The following is a 21,491-nucleotide window of genomic DNA, read 5'->3' as shown; positions in this document are numbered from 1 at the left end:
ACTCTATTTAACATGGAAAGTCTGTAATCAATTACGGATTCTTTAATTTTCGTTCTTGGTTTATTTTCGCTTTAAAAATTGCAAAATAGCGAGTCTTCATAGAGAATTCGCTCGAGATACGTCCTTTCATTTAATAAAAACACTTTTCCGCAATTTAGCTATTTATTAGTTCACAGATTCATAGAGAATTCGCTCGAGATACGTCCTTTCATTTAATAAAAACACTTTTCCGCAATTTAGCTATTTATTAGTTCACAGATCATTTAGTAAAACAGTATCGCACATGTCAGAAACATTACAGAAATAATATATATACGTATAAAACACTAGCAAAAAAGATTGACAAGATGAGGAAAATGAAGGTGCAAAAGTGATATAAATGTTACGAGCGACATAACTGCTTCATAGGCTTTCATTGATTATGAAAATAAATAATTCACGATTGTGTGGCAACTGAGTGATTCGTTTGTGATATACGTTGTTGAGAAATATGAAACTAAGGTGCACGCAATACTTTCACAGTTTTCTCTCGTCCCCTCTCCTCCCTCTCAAATAACGTGCTGTTGTAGAGGGCAAGCGTGCACTCAGGCGAGAGCGACTGGTCCGCATGCACGAGCGCTGCACGCGAGGCCGAATTCCCGGCCACCCCTAATGCAGAAGAAGCGACGAATAAGCATGTGACGTTCAACTTTATTTCAGGAAAGTAATGACTGGCCCCTGCGAATCTGCAAACAGTGGCAGCTCGACCGACAAAGACGAAACCATCCCTCTAACGAAAGCGTCATTTGCACAAGAAAGAGATATCTCCAGTGCTGCGCGGCAGCCGACGCTGTCACTTGGTGCCTGCTGTGAGGGCTACGCGAGGAGTCACGTACAGTAGCAGGTGATGAGCGCGACTGCGTGCGCCCAGCGAAAACAGCGCTGATGAGATTTCGCGGCGAGCGGCAGGCTGGCGCCGTATTAGCGGCTCCCTCGCCACTGGCGCCACAAATTGGCCTCCTCCAGTTCTTGCTCCTCTTTCACCTCTCCCGCCGCCGCCGCCCCTCTCCCGTAATAAGGTGGGCGGGGGCGGCGTGCGAACGCAAATTACCTGCCGACTCGGCCCCTGCGTTCGCCCCCGCCACGCCGCCGTAAACACGCAAAAGAAAACGCCGCCGGCGCCCGCCTACCGCCGGTCTCAGGCTGAGATAACCCGCGTGCCGACGTGGCCTGTTGCGTCACAGCGCGCTTGCCGGCGCCAAGATTCCTACTCGGTAAATATCTGTGATCTGTGCAACGACCGATGATAACATTACAATAGACAGCTTACATTACGACTAAATGTCCTCGTTGTACTACATCGACATCTCGACTTCCCCCTGAAGTGCTCCCACGCGACGAACCTGCTTCACTGTAGCGGAGGTGAGGCGACAGTCTGCATCTCCGGGTGCAGTTCAACTGAGAATCGCGTCAACTTTTCGCTCCTGGCAATGCTATCAGCTATTTTGTTAACGTCCAACTAAGCATATGAAGGGACGTGATAAATGTGCACTACAGGCCATTAAGATTGTTACACCAGGAAGATGACGTGCTAAAGACGCGAAGTTTAACCGACAGGAAGAAGATGCTGTGATATGCAAATGATTAGCTCTTCAGAGCATTCAAACAAGGTTGGCGTCGGTGGCGACACCTACAACGTGCTGACATGAGGAAACTTTCCAACCGATTGCTCTTACACAAACAGCAGTTGACTGGCGTTGCCTGGTGAAACGTTTTTGTGATGCCTCATGTAAGGAGGAGAAATGCGTACCATCACGCTTCCGACTTTGATAAAGGTCGGATTGTAGCCTGTCAGGATTGCGGTTTATCATATCGCGACACTGTTGCTCGCGCTGCTCGCGTTGGTCGAGATCCAATGACTGTTAGCAGAACATGGAATGGGTGGGTTCAGGACGGTACGAAACACCGTGCTGGATCCCAACGGCCTCGTATCACTAGCAGTCGAGATGACAGGCATCTTATCTGCATGGCTGTAACGGATCGTGCAGCCACGTCTCGATCCCTGAGTCAACGGATGGGGACGTTTGCAAGACCACAACCATCTGCACGAACAGTTCGACGTCGTTTGCAGCAGCATGGACTATTAGCTCGGAGACCATGGCTGCGGTTACCGTTGACGTTGCATCACAGACAAGAGCGCCTGCGATGGTGTACTCAACGACGAACCTGGGTGCAAGAATGGCAAAATGTCTTTTTTTAGATGAATCCAGGTTCTGTTTACAGCGTCATGATTGTCACATCCGTGTTTGGCGACATCGCGGTGAACTCACATTGGAAGCGTGTATTCGTCAGCGCCATACTGGCGTATCACCCGGCGTGATGGTATGGGGTGGCATTGCTTACACGTCTCGGTCACCTCTTGTTCGCATTGACGGCACTTTGAACAGTGGACGTTATATTTCAGATATGTTACAGCCCGTGGCTCTACCCTTCATTCGATCCCAGCGAAACCATACATTTCAGCACGATAATGCACGACCGCATGTTGCAGGTCCTGTACGGGCCTTTCTGGTTACAGAAAATGTTCGACTGCTGCCCTGGCCGGCACATTCTCCACATCTCTGACCAATTGAAATCGTCTGGTCAATGGTGGCCGAGCAACTGGCTCGTCACAATACGCCAGTCACTACTCTTGATGATCTGTGGTACCGTGTTGAAGCTGCATGGGCAGCTGTACCTGTACACGCCATCCAAGCTCTGTTTGACTCAATGCCCAGGCGCATCAAGGCCGTTATTACGGCCAGAGGTAGTTGTTCTGGGTACTGATGTCTCGAGATCTATGCACCCAAATAGCGTGAAAATGCAATCACATGTCTGTTTTAGTAGAATACATTTGTCCAATGAATACCCGTTTATCATCTGTATTTCTTCTTGGCGTTGCAATTTTAATGGCCAGCAGTGTACATGGTACAGAGTCATTCAGCTGTCTCTACCGATGTCATTTTATACAACTCGCAATGTTGAATCTAGCCGTCTAAAATCACACGTGAGATTTTCATGTTCTCTACTTCACTAAGTGCAAACTCCTACTCCTATAGAAGTCCGCCACCATATCTGAGTGGGCGGCGCGCCGACTTGTCATGCCGGGGTGCCCGGGTTCGATTCTCTGTTGGGTCGCAGAATTTTCTCCGCTCAGGGACTGGGTGTTTGTGTCGTCTTCATCATAATCATTGCATCCTCATCGATGAACAAATCGCCGAAGTGGTGTCACCTCAAAAGAGTTGCACCAGGTGATCTGGTCTACCCACCGGGAGGCCCTCGCCACACGGCATTTGACTTCACGACTACAGAATAAATTACCGGAACCTTTTGTGGGAAATTTGTAGTAGTAAGTTTTCTACTGATAGACGTTTTCGGCAGAGGCCAGAGTTTTCACTTTACTGAAGAAAACTCACAAAAGTGACCTTCAAACGCACTCATTCACTGTACAAAAATTTCCGACAACACGAACTATTCCCGATATTCGACCTCTTCTGGTTTCCCTTGATTGGGGCGTTACGCCAGGAGCATCGCCGGCTACTTCGTTAACATTATTAATTTAAGAGTGCCCGTGAGGGTATTGCAAGACAAGCAACTTTTGTAAACGTTACGGTAAAACTAATATTACGTTGGCTGTTCGATCCAACTTTAGCCCTTGCGAGCGCAGTAGTTCGTAGTCAGAAGGTCTGACGAATACAACGATATAATTGTTTAATTTCCGCTATAAAAATTCACAAAATTGTTGCGTAGAACTTACACAAACGTCAATTTTACAGTCGTCGAATGCGAAAAATAATTCGTGCAGTCGCAATATATATATATATATATATATATATATAATTTTTTGCACTGGCGGAAAGGAGTGCCACCAAATCATGAGCGTTGGACTGAGTGTAGAAATCTGGATGTGCTTGAAAGTCACATTTGTACGTTCTTCTTGAATAACTCGAAAATTATTGCCTCTAGCGAATGCGTATCCAAGTACAAAACTGAACTACATTAAATTTCGTACAAGAAGGTTCCGTTCACTTTTTCAGTAGGACGGGCTGTCTGCTTGTAGCGAGCAAGAGAATATAAAAATCTTACGTGTGGCTTTTGATGGACAAGTATAACATTTCAGGATGCATAAAACGACGTCGGAAATGAAGCTGAATTATCCGGTATGAGAACCGCAATTTTCACAGTGACTCGGTTTTCGCTACTTTAACGTCTAGAAAAGGGCAAGTCAGATTTTCTCTATCATACTTTTTATCTGTATCTGACTAAAGATACAGCTTTGAAATATGCTGGAAAGCCTTTTCTGATCGACACGATTTTGACTGATATTACGGTAATCCGGAAATTGTTGCGCGTATATGAAGTACACTATCGCAACTGAATACGACGAAAGTCAGCCAACAGGGCGAATGATCTTGCAGATCCGCCTGCTCTGTTACTACAGATGTTTCCATTTGTACACAAGTTGCATGACGTATAAAGGCCCTAGTTGAGTCTTGCCGCAAGAAAGCAGAACCCTGAAATCCTGAAAATGTATACCACCCTGGCAACTACAAGTGATGTTTTCGTCCTTGCATAGCAGTACTGCCGGCCGTTGCGGCCGAGCGGTTCTAGGCGCTTCAGTCTGGAACCACGCGACCGCTACGGTCGCAGGTTCTAATCCTGCCTCGGGCATGGATGTGTGTGATGTCCTTAGGTTAGTTAGGTTTAAGTAGTTCTAAGTTCTAGGACACTGATGACCTCAGATGTTAAGTCCCATAGTGCTCAGAGGCATTTAAACCATTTTTGAACACGAGTACCACATCGAGTTCAACACTCTTGCTGTGAGAACTGTAATGGACCTACTCGTAAACTGGCTACTTATCACTGCTACTGAGATTAAACTTCAGAAGTTTGTTCAGAAGCGATCGATTTTTAATTCCGTACTTAATCAGGTAAAGACGAAAACTGATCACAAAAACTGTATGGTGGCAAACGTTCACCTACAAAAGTCACTCATGAAGAGTATAATCATCCATGTTATTCAAAACTGTAATCCTGTAGCACTAATAGGTATGCTACAAGTATGGCAATTGTTTCACACATCATATTACACTTCCTAACCATAAATTATTCTCTGCTGTGCTTACAGACTCGCGATTTTATATGGGCACTGAAAACTTTTGGACCGTACTCTTTGGGCCCTCAAGTAAGGCAGACTTGGGTAGCATGACACCACTTCTCTAGGCGGTCATTTGGCGCACAGCCAAAGGCATACAATCTGATTCGACTACATTGATCTTTCTATGTAGATACTAAAATCAAATTTTGGGTGTGTAGTAACAGAATACTATTGATTGGTTTTCCCCTGTGCTTACTAACTAAATCCGATTTATATTTTAGAAATAATAACTTAATGCTAACGTGAATTTTGGCACGTTGAACCGAGAGCTATCCCTGTATCACCTATCAGAGCTTCCGACCATACAACACAACTATTCAGTTAGTGTAATTTCTCATGATAGATGTACTACCACTGTCGGCCGCCGAGAATGGCCGCGTGGTTTGAGGGAGCATGTCACGGATTGCGCGGCTTTCCCCCACCGGAGGTTCGAGTCCTCAATCGGGCATGGGTGTGTGTGTTGTTCTTAGCATAAGTTGGCCGCGTGGTTTGAGGGAGCATGTCACGGATTGCGCGGCTTTCCCCCACCGGAGGTTCGAGTCCTCAATCGGGCATGGGTGTGTGTGTTGTTCTTAGCATAAGTTAGTATAACTTAGTTAATGTACTGTGTAAGTCTGGGGACCGAAGACCGCAGCAGTTTGATTCGTTAGGAATTCACACACATTTGAACATACTACCATTGTTGTTCTTACCTCATTCCACTATATGACTTCATGTGTCCACTACTCCGTCGTTGCACAACTGTCATTTAGAGCACCGCAATAAGTCTATTATCTCACTGAGCCACAGGTGTTACAATATGCATGGTCACTATGATATTGAACGGCCATCAAACCAGACATTGTTTTCCTTCTTTGACAACTATTTTGGTATGCTAACACATTCTAACAATTTTTTAGAGTCTGGTGCTGTATTGGGATGAAGTTTTACATCTTTTGGGTTACTGTGCAGGAGGTTATATATGCAAAACGTTGACTCTGTGAGCACATCTTTCCACAGACCTCAATTTTCTTGCTAATTTAGCCAATGTTACATGTTATACATGCAGCAGCAGTCTAACTAAGGCGGAGGTGTTTCCCATTTTTGTTGCTTGATACGATGCAGACGCCTGCCTTTGAAATGCAGTCCCGATCTCCATGTTGGCGCTCAGTCGATGCACCACAGCCTTCACCTGGCAACAGAGAGCCAGAGCCCTGTCCCAGTTGGGACTTAAGCTGCACTTGTTTTGGGTCGTCATACGAGACCCTGCTGCGTCAGTGCAGGCTGGCGTGGCGAGCGGACAACTTCACATGCAACAGTCCGTCAGACGAGCATTTGAAGTCGATTCAGCCGCAATACTTGTTCCTTCTGAGACATTTAAAAAAAATTTCTAATGATATGTAAAATAGAAGTATTTACTTTGACCGTGTTATGTATTGAAAAAGAAAACGAACCAAATGTGAGCCAGTAGTTGATGCAATGACCAATGTATGCTGCACCCGCTGTGATCTGGAGTAGCGTTTTCTGACGTGTTGCTAACAGGCTGATATAATGAACCAGCCCTTGGAAGGATGTGTATTGCTGTCATTGGTGGGCTGCTTTTCCCTACATCGTCCTGTTGCCAGCACAGAATATCTACGCACTTTTACTTTCGTCAGTTTTATACGCCTGGTATCTACTGAGTTCTGTAATATATCGTACGGGGCATAATCGAGCCTCGCTCATTGGCAGTCATGCTTTGTACACTTTTGACGATCAAGTATTTGGTGTGCTCAATGTTGCTATGACAACCTAACAATGTGGTTTACTCTTAACTTCCTGATATCTGAGACTCCATCTGCATTATCTAATACTATCATTTTGAACCTGATGTGGCATCTATGCTGAAGTGAAACAGGTGGTTACAAATGAAGCACGTACAGCTACAGGGCTTTAGAAACACACCATTCTTATAATTTTTATGATAATTTCAACGGCTATTGTTATTCGCACAATTTTAATTTTTTCTACGCCGTTGCTGCAGAAATAAACTAATTTACTCCCAGTCCCCCCAGATCTCAAACAGCCCACATATCTCTTTGCTCGTAGTAGGGAATGAAAACAAAAATTGGTATAGTCTTGTAAGTGCCCATAAAACAAAGAATGACCCTTCTTTACATACGTGGCTGTGCTTGTGCCGGTTTCAGCACATGAGTCCATATGTACATTTGTGGACTGGCAAGACAGCCAATCCACTAGGACGGGAGGCCGAAGGGCACGCGTTTAAGCTCACGCAGGATGGCGTGAGGTCTGGAACAGGACAAGGTTTCTATAGTAGCAAAAATAGTACGTAGCTTCTGGAATACTTAACTTTAATCCATAATTGGTGAACATCGGTCTGACGGTACATGCATCACAAGATAAATAGCAATTGATAATGGCGCCTTGCTAGGTCGTAGCAAATGACGTAGCTGAAAGCTATGCTAACTATCGTCTCGGCAAATGAGTGCGTAATTTGTCAGTGAACCATCGCTAGCAAAGTCGGCTGTACAACTGGGGCGAGTGCTAGGAAGTCTCTCTAGACCTGCCGTGTGGCGGCGCTCGGTCTGCAATCACTGATAGTGGCGACACGCGTGTCCGACGTATACTAATGGACCGCGGCCGATTTAAAGGCTACCACCTAGTAAGTGTGGTGTCTGGCGGTGACACCACATGTACTCTGCAGCAGTTACCAAAAAGGCCCGTGACGTACTCTTTGTCACATGACTTCAGTCTCCTCCTATCCCGTATCCGGGAATGTTTTCATTATGTAAAGTTGTTTCTTGCGTAGATGTTGGATGTAGGAGGAAATGTTTTGTCTGTAGTCTAACAACAACCCAAGACATTTGGCACCCTCATGTCTTTTAGCTGCTCCTCATTTTTTACTGTAGAGTTTCTGCCACTTGAGAACGCCTAGGTGGCATCGTAGGAGATGCGTCGTCATTTGGATTTTACCATAATGGCACACACTTCTGCCGCGTATCCTTAACCTCTTCTTGACAGATCTCCACGTCTTCCCTCCTGCCTCTGCATCACCGTGTACCTTACCTCCAGACTGGATCCATCCTAAGCGTGGAGGCCAAGTTTTCCCTCATGCTGTTAGGAGTGTGGTGGTTGTTTCATGCTTTTGTTCAGACCATATCTTCTGCAACATCTGCGCCGTATCAGGTGCCACTATTCCGAGCAGTACATGTAAGTAGTCTGCAGCGTGTGTCGTATACAGCACTTTGTCCAACAGCAAGTGCAGTTCCATGTCCACTCGTGTGGCATGAGTGCAGACTCGCTCCACACTGGGACTCAGAACTCTGCTGCCAAATACTCGTACGTAGCGTAAGCATAGGGCGGCCGTGGGCAGAGGGGAATGATGATCGCCCACACTGTGCCGGCTGGAAGTTCCAACAACGTGATATCAGAGGTAAGGTCTCCCATGATGGTAGCTCCCAGACAGTAGAGATTGCTGCAGGGCTTCATACCTAATCCTTTAAGCGTGACTCAAATTTCGCTTAACCTCTCCGTTTAGAAGAGTAAAAGTGCAAGTCTGAGTTATGACTGGATTTGCTCGTAACTGGTAACACTTTCACTGTCTATCCGAAGTGCTGAGAACGGCAAATGTATTACTGTTCTGGCTCTCGTGTAACGCCTCGATGGCACTGGCAAGAACTGAGACGGTGCCGGCCGCGGTGGTCTCGCGGTTCTAGGCGCTCAGTCCGGAACCGTGCGACTGCTACGGTCGCAGGTTCGAATCCTGCCTCGGGCATGGATGTGTGTGATGTCCTTAGGTTAGTTAGGTTTAAGTAGTTCTAAGTTCTAGGGGACTGATGACCACAGATGTTAAGTCCCATAGTGCTCAGAGCCATTTGAACCAACTGAGACGGAAAAATGACTTTCATCACTCACCAAGTGCATGCGAACGCTCAAATATGTTTCAGCTGCTCTTCTCGTGGTTACTTCTTCTGATCAGCAGCCCCTTCTCAATGCCCTTTTCACCAAAGGATATCGCCACGCACAGCCACTTGTGTGTAATGGAAGAAAAAGCAAACGTGTACGCTTATTGCAGTTCAATATACTGTGCTATGTATGCCATTGTGATAGCGAAATGGCGGCTTGCGTTCGCTGCCCGTTGTGTCAACACGACGCGAAACGCTGTTGAAAGTTGAGGCCGTGTGTGCGGGGACACTTTGTGGCTCGTCGCGTTTTCAACACAAGAAGTTATCCGCCAAACCGTCATAGACTACAATGACGTCATGCGAACATTGAACCACCGTCGTGAGCCACAGAATACAGAAATTCTGGTTCGAAGTCGTCCGCGTCAGCAAAACTTATGCTTTGTTGGGCCAGACAGCAGAGAAATGTGTTCACACGATAGGTCTGGGCTCTAGGCATGTATTACATACAACCTTACGTGCACTACCGTGCTGGTCAAAGAAGCTGTCTCGGACGCGTCTGTCGGGGGGACGAATAGGTGCAGTTTCACGTATCCGTCTTGCCGTGCCATGGGTTCGGCAGGGAGGTGTGTCCATCATGATTTGGGCTGCTATGTGCTACTGACGGAAAAATCCACATCACCAAAAAATTAATTAATGTAGAGGAATTTTATTTTGAAATACATTTGTCTAGGTAACACATTCAAGCGATTAACACTGCAAGACCACAGGTTAATGTAAGGGTGAAGTGAAACATGGCAAATGTGAAATACTGGTACATCAATAACCAGAGTAATCGCCAGAATGTAGAGTGCAAGCATGCACACATTGCATGCACTTTGTTGCAGAGGTATCGTATGTCAGTTTGAGGGGATCGAATTCTATGCCTGTTGCAAATGGTTCAAATGGCTCTGAGCACTATGGGACTCGACTGCTGAGGTCATTAGTCCCCTAGAACTTAGAACTAGTTAAACCTAACTAACCTAAGGACATCACAAACATCCATGCCCGAGGCAGGATTCGAACCTGCGACCGTAGCGGTCTTGCGGTTCCAGACTGCAGCGCCTTTAACCGCACAGTGCCTGTTGCACTTGCCAGTCAATACAGAGACAGTAACACCGGTTGTGGATGACACTGTAGTCTTCGTTCAATAGTGTCCCATATGTGCTCGACTGGAAACAGATGTGGTGATCGAGCAGGCCAAAACAACATGTCACCATTCTGTAGAGCATATTGGATTACAACAGCGGTTGTATCCTGTTGGAAAACAACCCGTGGAATGTTGTTGATGATGGCAGTACAACAGGTTGAATAGGATTAGTAGCGTACATGTGGTTCAAATGGCTCTGAGCACTATGGGACTTAACTGCTGTGGTCATCAGTCCCCCAGAACTTAGAACTACTTAAACCTAACTAACCTAAGGACATCACACACATCCATGCCCGAGGCAGGATTCGAACCTGCGACCGTAGCGGTCACGCGGTTCCAGACTGTAGCGCCTAGAACCGCTCGGCCACTCCGGCCGGCAGTAGCGTGCAAGTTTGTAGTCGGGGTGCTTGGGGTAGTCACCATTACGTTCCTGCTGTTCTTCTGAATCGCACCCTAGACCATAACTCCAGGCAAAGGTCCAGAGCGTATAGCACGCAGACAGGTTGTCTGCAGACCCTCAGCTGACCTCCATCTAACCAACACACGGCCATCACTGGCACGGAAGCAGATCAAGCTTTCATAAGGAACCACGACGGGCCTAGACTCGCCCTCAAATGGGCTCTCGCTTGAAAACATGAAGACGGAAATGGCGACGGTTAGGGCTCAGTGGAATGCACGTTACAAGTGTCTGGCTCGGAGCCATCTATGAAATAACTGATTTGTAACAGTCACTGTATCACTGTGCTGCCAACTGCTGCTCAAATTGCTGCTGCAGGTGCAGTACGAAGCGCCACAGCTATACGCCGCACACGATAGCCTCCGCTCACGGCAGTGCGCCATGGCCGTCCGGAGCACTGTCATCTTGCGACCAGCCGGCCGTTGTGGCCGAGCGGTTGTAGGTGCTTCAGTCCGGCACCGCGCTTCTCCTGCGGTCGCAGGATCGAATTCTGCCTCCGGCATGGTTGTGTGTGATGTCCTTAGGTTGGTTAGTGTGGTGTCACCGCCAGACACCACACTTGCTAGGTGGTAGCCTTTAAATCGGCCGCGGTCCATTAGTATACGCCGGACCCGCGTGTTGCCACTGTCAGTGATCGCAGACCGAGCGCCACCACACGGCAGGTCTAGAGAGACTTACTAGCACTCGCCCCAGTTGTACAGCCGACTTTGCTAGCGAAGCTACACTGATCAATACGCTCTCATTTGCCGAGACGATAGTTAGCATAGCCTTCAGCTAAGTCATTGGCTACGACCTAGCAAGGCGCCATTACCAGTGTATAGTAAAATGGAGATTATATCTGTACAAGAGCGATGTATACCGATTATGGATTAAAGTTAAGTATTACAAGATTTTCGTACTTTATTGCAATTCTCAAGACATTGTCCTGTTCCAGACCTCACGCCGGTCTGCGTGTATTTAGACGCGTGCATTTCGGCCTCCTGTAGCGACACGGTGTTGGCTCTTGAGCCAACACTACAGTTAGGTTTAAGTAGTTCTAGGTGACTGATGACCTCAGATGTTATGTCTCATAGTGCTTAGAGCCATTTGAACCATCTTGCGACCGTACATTCTCGCGACCACTGCTGCCGGCAGTCATGCATGGTGGCTATATTCCTGCCAAGTCTTTCTGCAATCGCAGAAGGAACATCCAGTTTCTCGTAGCCCTATCACAGGATCTCGTTCAGTGAGGTGTTGATAACGGCTTCTCGTCTTTGACGGCTTAAAGCCATTACTGTCTAACGTCATCTCGCGACTTCCAATGTGTAGAATCATAGCCACAGATACTGCTACAACGCCGCGCCAACACAAGGCTGGCAGCCCGTCGTCTGTCGAGCACAGCGGAATCTAGCGGGCTGTGCAGCTCAACAGAACTGGAGTGTGCCTCGTTCACTTCTTAGCTAGATTTCAACCTAGGCAGACGCACTTTCATAATCGGCCCTCAGCCAGTTCTGTAATGTTTGCATTGATTCTCTGAGGAGGGCCGTTCAGGTTTAGTCTCTTAGAATATGTTGTATCAGTTCATGGTATTCCATGTTTCGAGATTTTGTTATAGCCGCAGCTGTAGTTCTACAAACTACTGAAGATAAGTAATTTTCATTGTTCTATGTGTTTCTTGAATAATAATCCTTCTTTCTAACAGCGTGCCGTACCGCATACTATTGCAGCCTGGACTCCTTCAGAACCTATCAACTCGGCCTCCTACTTATCTGCATTTAGTAACGAGCTGAAAACACCCATGCGTTTTGTGCCTCTAAACAGTTAGACACAATACAATGGCAAGGGTAACTAACGCCCACGCCCACGCTCATCGCGTATCGAAAGCAAACCGTGCTGTCCTCCTCATTTTCATGCCTCTAACGCCACTGTTATGCGACTGGCGTGAAATCTTTCAGATGTAGAAACACTCCTACCAATTTACGTTTATGTCGCGCAACTCTTTCTTGTTGTTGCGATTATATGGTGACGTGTAATCCATTGTACAGTGCTTCTACGGATTAGTGTGTGTTTATGTTCCATCATAGTGGTAGTTAAGGCATTAGGAGACACAACAGTTGCGCGTGTTGCGTCGCGCATTGACTTACATGAGCGAAGGAATCCTGAATCCTGAGCTTAAGCCTGAGTTACGTCTGCTGACAGAGGCGAGACGGCCGCTAGCTCTTGTCGTGGCAGGGAACTGGCGCAAGTCGCAGCGGCTGGTGGGCGGGCATGGCCGGGGGGAAGGGGGGGGAGGGTCTTAGCTCCAACTCCAGTCCATTACTGGCAGGGCATGCCTCAAATAAGCAAAGCGGAAATAATCGCATTACGGATAGCGCCAACTTCTCTGGAGCAGCAAACACAATTACTTCTGGTTTTACGGTCTGTCTCGTTAGCTCTAGGTGGCGGAGCTCACCCTCTGCCGCGCTGCTGCTTCTCCTGTTTCGCTCTCCTCTCCTCTCCGTCCCCTCTCTCCATCCTTACCCGCTGTCTGCCTCGTTACCCGTGACGTCTGCTGGGTTTCCCGATCAGCCGCGATTCTTTCCGCCGCGAAACGTCGCCCTCAAGCCGAGCGCTCCTGCCCGGACAGCGCAACGCCCAGCAGGGACAGACGTTGCAACAACATCCCGAGACACGTGCCGCCCTGATTCTCAGAGACAGTTTACTTGTTTTGTAGACTAAGAGGAAGAGAGAGGCAAGACATAGGAGGGGAAGATAAAGAGGTACTAGCCACATATAACACCATTGCACTCTTCAAACACGGAAGGGTGACCATTTGTACAATTTTCCCGATGTCTGACGAGTGGACACAAAGAGAGTGCGACCAGAGAACGGCGGGCAGTGTGCAGCACAAACATCAACGTTAAATACTACGAACTGCTTTTATAGTTACGAGTGCTGCGTAAATTTACATACATACTCCGCAAGTAACTTTGCAGAGGTTTCTTACCTCTGTGCTAGTTATTAGTGCATCTTCCAATTACTGTCCCGTATATAGCGTGGGATGAACGTTTAAACGCCTCTATGCGCAGTGTAATTAGTTCAGTATTGCCCTAGCAATTACTAAGGTAGTCGTGCATAAATGAATGAACACCCCTCGTATTTACTAAACAGGATTTCACAGAATAGTTTGTGTCTACCTCCAGGTGCCTCATAATTCAATTTCTCGACCATCGTGACTCGTGACTATTTCTGCTGACGCTCGAAATTCTCCGTCAATGCTATTTGGTACTGGTCCCAGACGCTTGACCAATATTCTAGGATGTGACACACAATCGTTTTCAAATAATTTCCTTTGTAGATGTATTGCTGTGTTGTGCGTACTGTAAGACCTTCGGTACACACACCATCAGATTATTTGAGTTATCGCTCTAACGAAGTAGGCGAGTGTCAGGAATATGTCTCGTGCCCTTATCGTGACGTGTTTATCTTCTGCTGTTAGGTCAGATGATAGAAATGCCACTTGCACGCTTAGAGTAGCAGTTTGATGGTGACCAACTTTAAACAGAACATGATTAATTTTCACACTCATTTATTAAAATAATAACAAGCTTAAACATTATGTAACTTGATTTTGGATGCTATTTACAATTGACAGTCTGAAGTTCCTTTGGTCTTGGTATGTTAATCTTATTCTCACATATCTCTGATACTTGACAAAGTGTCTCTACATTTCTCTTCATGGCTATGTACAGGAATATGATAATCTTATTAGGCGCAGACTGAAACTTGACTATAGACTGGTACAGACTAATGCAGACTTGTACAGACTGGTGCAGACAAATGCAGACTAACTAATCGGAGGTCTGTACACTCGTTATAATACCTCGCGCTTTCAGATATCTCTGTGCGAGTGTGATCCGCGAGGAGAAAAGGTTCTACATTAGCAGCAGTCTCATTGGCTGCGTTACATATTAATATGTGGATCGGCGGAAGCAGAATTTGGTCCGTCTCTAAGGCAGCGCCATCTCGTAGTACGGAGACGGACGAGCGCTGCGCCTGCGCTATTGTGTTTAGCGGGGCACGCTCTAGGGGGAAAGTTGTGTATGCGCTGACTATGCGGAACTATGTAAACAACAATTGCATTTCCCACTTTTTCTACCAAGTCAGCCGCCTGCTTTACCTGAGACAGTGCATAAGAGATCATTCTGTTTCATATCCCTGCAGGCCGTTACAACCACATCTTTGTATGAGCTGACAGACTCCAACTGTGAGCCTGTGATACTGAAGCAAGTTGCCAATACTTGCACCACTTTGAAATCTTATCTGTATACGGCTTAATTTTTGTCCAGCTTTTCCACGCAGTGCGTTATAGATAACTACTTCATCTGTGAAAGGTCTGAATTTACTATTACTAATGTCTACAATGTCATTAATATACGACATGAATAGTAAGGGTTCCAACATACTATCCACAGGCACATCTGAAGTTACTCCTACACATTCCCTAAAGAAATTCTCAATCCCGTCACAAGTTTCGCTTCATACCCCACACAATCTTATCTTCGGTAATAACCTTGTTCATTCGCAAAGATGATTATACAAATTTGTCACCATAGGTCCAGTCAGGGTGTAGTAACTTGTGTCAATAAATTACATCTTGCGAAGAATTAATCAGCAAAAATTCTTCTTATGAAAGAGAAATGAAATATATTTTAAAGAATTGGCGAAGTGGGAGTAGAGATTGTGCATTGAGGGTTCCGTCCCAATTTAATTATGTATGTAGATAGGTCATTCACATTTACCTCTTACCGATTTCGATACTGCCAATGTATTGGCGCTGGGAATTCCAAGACGTTCGAGAATGTTTTAATTTCAAGTTAGATTTTTTTGTGCAATTATGCATTCGCTATTGTAATTTTTCGTTTACTTTATTAATTCTACGATTATATTAACAAGCTCTGCTAATTAGCAGTATCAATTACTTTTCCTTTACATGTACTGTAAAACTTTACCTGTTGCCAAATATCTTCATTCTAGGTGAAAGGGAAGCACCCGATAGATTTTGGTGAGTGGATTTCCAAGTATCAAAACATAGGAAGTAAATGGCAGCAAGTTTTGACTGCATTGAGTTGAAAGCTTAAAATTTTTCAACGACAAGGGAGCGCAGATAAGTAGCCCAGATGCAAAAGCGGCTAAGTCAGTTTTAAAACGTTTTTGAGAAAATCCGAAAAACGTAGCTTTGCTCTAACAGCAATATTACAACGGTGGTTAAGTACTGAAATTCTGGTTTATTTTAAATATTTAAGAAGATTGAAACCTTTACACAAAAAAACTAAACATGAATTACTACAACGAACAATATTAATATCACTCAGATTTCGTCACTGAATTCAGTCTTAACATCTATCATGAAAGTGAGAAATCTTCGGAAATAAATCTTGGGAAAATGAAGTATTGCAAAGAAACTATCACAAAGTAAAATGAAGTATACAGCGTTTAAGCTGTGTTGGGGGAATCGCCGTCGCCTAAAAGCTCAAAATCAAGTCCTTCATCCTTGCTGTTTCGACATTTGTCTGTTTCCATGATCTGCTGCTCAAAAACATCAGTGCAGGAACTTTTCCTCCTCCGACCATGTCTCTCCCCAGTGTAGTTCTAAGAGCCGCCTGACGTCCATAATCTTAGCTTTTTTTCTGTGGGGCGCCTTTTGGAATCTCCTCAGGGAGAGTTTCTTTCGTGATACGTTTGTCTCTTTTAACAATAGATTTCGGCTCTCCACTTTCAAAATTGTAGGTTCGGGAGTGGAATCAAAATTCAAGACGATAGGATATCAATTATACGATTTGCTGGTGACGCTGCTATCCTCAATGAAAGTGACAAAGAGTTACAGAATCTGGTGACTGGAAGTAACAGTCTAATGAGTACATAACATGGGCTAAGAGTAAATCGAAGAAAGACGAAAGCAACAAGAAGTAGCATAAATGGCAACAGCGAGAATGTTAACATCAAGATTCATGGTCACAAAGTAGATGAAATTAAGGTATTGGGGAGGTCATTCCTGGCCAAGAGATGTCTACTAGTAGCAAGCGCAGGCCTTAATCTGAGGAAGAAATTTCTGAGAATGTACATTTGTAGCACAGCATTCTATGGAGGTGAAACATGGACGGTGGGAAAATCGGAACAGAAGACAATCGAAGGATCTGAGATGAGGTTCTAGAGACAGTATGTTGAAAATTAGGTTGTTTGATAAGGTAAGAAATGATGAGATTCTGCAGAGAACAGAAAAGGATAGGAATATGTGGAAAACACTGACAAGGAAAAGGGACAGGATCACAGAACATCTGTTAAGACATTGCGGAATAACTTCCATGGTACTAGAGGGTGTTGTAGAGGGTACAAGCTCATGAGGAAGACAGAGACAGGAATGCATCCAGTAAATAATAGAGGACTTAGGTAGCAAGTAATACTTGGCACTGGAGAGGAATTTGGGGCGGATCCCATCACCTATTCAGAAGACCGATTATTTAAAAAAGAAAAGAATGGGACAGGGTGAGTTGTAGCTTACGGCTGTTTGCTGATAACGAACTGTCGTCATTTAATGAGAATTGGCATATACAATGTGACGTAGGCTACATTTCTAGTTTGTGTGATGAATGGCTTCTTGCTCTACACGTAGAAAAATGTAGGTTAATGTAAATGAGTAGGAAAAGCAGTCCCGTAACGTTGTAATAAAGGATTAGGATGGTCTTGCTTGACACAGACACGTCGACTAAATATCTGGGTGTAGCGTTGCAAAGCCATATGAAATGGAATGAGCATGTCAGGTTGGTAGTAGGTAAGGCAAATGCTCGACTTAGTTTTATTGGGAGAGTTTTGGAACGTGTACCTTACACGTAAAGGGGTCATAATATGGGTCGCCATTGCGACCAGTTCTTGAGTACTGTTCGAGCATTTGGAATCCCCACTACATAGGATTAAAGGGAGTAATCGAAACAATTCAGCGGCGTACTGATAGGTTTGTTTCGGTAGGATCGATACGCATACAGGCATTACATAGATGCTTCATGAGGTCAAATGGGAATTCCTGGGAGGAAGATGACGCTCTTTCCGCATGGCGCTGTTGCGGAAATCTTGAGAACCGGCATTTGTGTAGAACGATTCTATTGCCAAATGGTTCAAATGGCTCTGAGCACTTTGGGACTTAACTTCTATGGTCATCAGTCCCCTACAACTTAGAACTACTTAAACCTAACTAACCTAAGGACATCACACACATCCATGCCCGAGGCAGGATTCGAACCTGCGACCGTAGCGGTCGCGCGGGTCCAGACTGTAGCGCCTTTAACCGCTTGGCCACCCCGGCCGGCATTCTATTGCCGCTAGTGTACATTTCGCGTAAGGCCACGAAGATGAGGTACGAAAATCATGGTTCGTAGAAAAGCTTTTAGACAGTCGCTTTACCCTCGCTCTGCGATAAAAACAGGGAAGGAATTGACTAGAAGTGGTAAGATGTGCCAAGCCACTCGGGGCAGCCGTACGGTCTATGGCGCCTTATCACGGTCCGTGCGGCTCCCCCTCCCCCCTCCGCTCTCCCCCCCCCCTCCCCCCCCTCCGTCGGCACGTACGGGTGTGCTGGATAAGGCATCCGAATCAGACTGCATGTGAGCCTCCGTCATCCAAGATGAGGTCCCACGGCTGGTGAGCCCTTTCAATATAAAGACGTTGCAAGTCTGTGACCGCATACAGGTTCGAACTGTGTGCAGTTGTCCTTCCGACCGTGAGTCTTTATTTTTGAAGCAATATATGAGTGCGTTGCGTCTCTTCTTTCTGATATTTGAGAAAGAACAGACGGCACGCATTCATGTACTCGATTGGCCTCAATGGCCAAATGATTGATACACTTCAGTACAGTTCGACATTCACGTCGACCTCCAGCGGGAATCTAAAATTTGCGAGCGTGGATGGGCAATGCAGACAGGTGACGCTGGGTGTGAATGTGAGTCAGCCGGATATTGTACAGAGATAGCATACGGTTTTGCGATAAACTCTGTGTCTGGGCCGGCCGCTGTGGCCGAGCGGTTCTAGGAGCTTCAGTCCGGAACCGCGCTGCTGCTACGGTCGCAGGTTCGATTCCTGCCTCTGACATGGATGTGTGTGATGTCCTTAGGTTAGTTAGGTTTAAGTTATTCTAAGTCTAGGTCTGATGACCTAAGATGTTAAGTCCCACAGTGCTTAGAGCCATTTCAACTATTTGAACCATCTGTGTCTGGTCGGTGCAGTACTTAACGCAACTGCCTAGGAAGCAGGATGTCCCAGGCCGGATCCGGTACACAATTCCACTAATCGCCGCTGATTCGGCATACAGTCCTTATGCTGCTGATATCAATAGTTCCTTCCCTCCCCTTTCCTTATGTGCCCAATCCACGGTCAATTTACGGAATCCTCTAGAACAGGCAGAGCTACATTCATGGTCATGAAATTAAACAGAAACATTGGTAAAAATAAGCTGATTGTTGAGTTACGCACATACGGTCGTTAACCAGAAAGTCCATCCGTATTCGCAAATTTTGGGCGCAGCCTCGAATCCTCCCGCGGACAGAAAAATGGTACCGAATACTCCCAAGCCCGCAAGGGTGTGAGAAACGGTGGGACCGAATACTCCAGTTTGGAGCAGGTAGCAGTTCTAAACGTTATGAATACTCCAAGCAGACAGAGGAAAGCATATGAAGTTACAGTAGAATATGTAAAAAATTTTCGCGAGGATTGTATGTTTCAAAGTTTTATCTTTTATCTTATTGAGATAAAGTCTTGCCGGCACAGCGCCAGCAACAAGGTCCTACTCAAGGTCACGCGCAAAGCGTGCGTAAGTGAATCAATATTTTTTGTTCAAAACATGGGAGGGGTAGGGGAAGGAGATGAGGAACATGGCAGAGATAATTAAACTATTGTCTATAACACAACATACAATGTGTCAGTTTGGGAGGATTCGGTCCTGTTACCTGCTTACCTACCTGGTTTCGGGAGGATTTGGGGCTGCGCCCCAAATTTTAAACCACGCATTTTCATAGCTGTTCCATGCTCTCTCTCCCTCCCTGTCCCCCTAACTCTCTCTCTCTCTCTCTCTCTCTCTTTCTCTTTTTTCCCACCTCCCACCCCTACCTCTCTCTCCTCTCCATTCTAAACACCTACTCACACAAGCACACACGTCACAGTGCCAATATTTGCGTCCAAGAACGACTGTCAAACCAGTGCGCGCACCCGCTCGTGTCGGTGTTATCATTACTCGCAGCGCATACGCTTACGGGCAAACGCCGCCCGTTTGCGGACCTCGAGGGTACACACGGCGGCCTCGATGCTGCAACGGATGATCGGCGAAGTTAGGGGTGAGGTTGCCGGGACGCACCTGGCCAGTAATCAAGCCAAATGGAATGTAAATAAATACGGACCGGGCCGTGCGGCTGAATCCACTAGCGCGGCGCGCGGCCCTGTTTGCGAGCACAACAGCAGGCGTGGTGTGGTGTGGTGTGGTGTGGCGTGGCGTGGCGTGCCGTCCGTTGCCGTGGCGGCCTAGGCGAGTCTTTTAATAGTCGCTAATCCGGCGCTCATCTCGTCGATAACCCGGCGCCGAGCCGCGCCGTCCCGCGCCGCAGCCTACGGCTACCGCTGTGCCCCAGGCTGGCCTGGCCGCTGCTGTCGAGATGGAGCGCCCACTGTCAGCAGCTGACAGCGTCAGTATGGCGGCGTGTGGCAGGATTCCGTGCCACAACTCGATTTAAAGTTACATTATCTGCTGCTCGGGAGCACTAGCTTTAATCGTTAGCCTGTATGTTCGTCCTGTGTATGACTTCGTACACAAAAGTAAGGAAAGGTGGGCTACAGAGTCGTGCCACAGCTGTCGTCGTAGGAAAGCTGGACAGCAGCAGAAATGATTAGTGAACAACTAACACAGCAGACACAAGATTTACTTAAGGGGGGACGTTTATGAAATTGACCAAAAATGTAATTTTCGATTTATTTTTTTATTTGTTATTACAACTCATGTACAGTAAGTTCCCAAAGTTCCAATGTTGAAATCGCATCCGAAGTGGCTGAAAATTAGTTAAAAGAGTGACGCGGCCTCCCTGCCACGCCCACGTTTTGAAGCAGCACTGCAATAGCAGCTCAGTGAACAACGATTCTGTGCAATACTTTGCCGGCCAAAGTGGCCGTGCGGTTAAAGGCGCTGCAGTCTGGAACCGCAAGACCGCTACGGTCGCAGGTTCGAATCCTGCCTCGGGCATGGATGTTTGTGATGTCCTTAGGTTAGTTAGGTTTAACTAGTTCTAAGTTCTAGGGGACTAATGACCTCAGCAGTTGAGTCCCATAGTGCTCAGAGCCATTTGAACCATTTGTGCAATACTTTCAACCAAACGTGTGCGGGATACATCTAGAAGGCCGTGATACATACTCTTCGGTTTTATAAATCATCTTTGTTCCGCATCTTATAAACAATAACAAACTAGCTGCATCGTTTATGATCCGAATGAGTCTCTAAACTCACTCACATGGAAACGACGCCCTAAAAACACATTTGTGTCTCCTACAGTTGTCAGAATTGCAACTTATAAAGCAGTTATTGTATTTAATGATGGTAACGTCGGGATGATGAAGGTATTACAAAGAATCGGCTTCAAGATAGGAAATTTTACTTAATACATCCTGAGAAAAATAGATTTACAGCGTGTCTCGGCAGCTGAAAAATCAGTTGAAGACCTGGTAAAGGGAAGAAGACAGACAACAAGAAATCAGAAGAGAAGGCTTGAAAGGAAAGACGACCCAGAGTACAAACATGAT

General features: G+C 46.2%; 1 protein-coding gene across 1 annotated transcript in view; it reads left to right on the top strand.

The window, feature by feature from the left end:
* The first annotated feature begins 706 nt into the window (after positions 1 to 706).
* LOC126455747 (uncharacterized) overlaps positions 707 to 21,491 on the top strand; it is a 120,268-nt gene continuing 99,483 nt past the window's right edge. The window contains exons 1-2 of the mRNA XM_050091515.1: positions 707 to 848; positions 949 to 1,253. Coding sequence (XP_049947472.1) covers positions 707 to 848; positions 949 to 1,253 — 447 coding nt within the window. The remainder of the gene's footprint in view (positions 849 to 948; positions 1,254 to 21,491) is intronic.

The sequence above is a fragment of the Schistocerca serialis genome, chromosome 2 (assembly GCF_023864345.2).
Source record: "Schistocerca serialis cubense isolate TAMUIC-IGC-003099 chromosome 2, iqSchSeri2.2, whole genome shotgun sequence".
Taxonomy (NCBI): domain Eukaryota; kingdom Metazoa; phylum Arthropoda; class Insecta; order Orthoptera; family Acrididae; genus Schistocerca; species Schistocerca serialis.
This window is presented reverse-complemented; position numbering and strand designations above follow the sequence as displayed.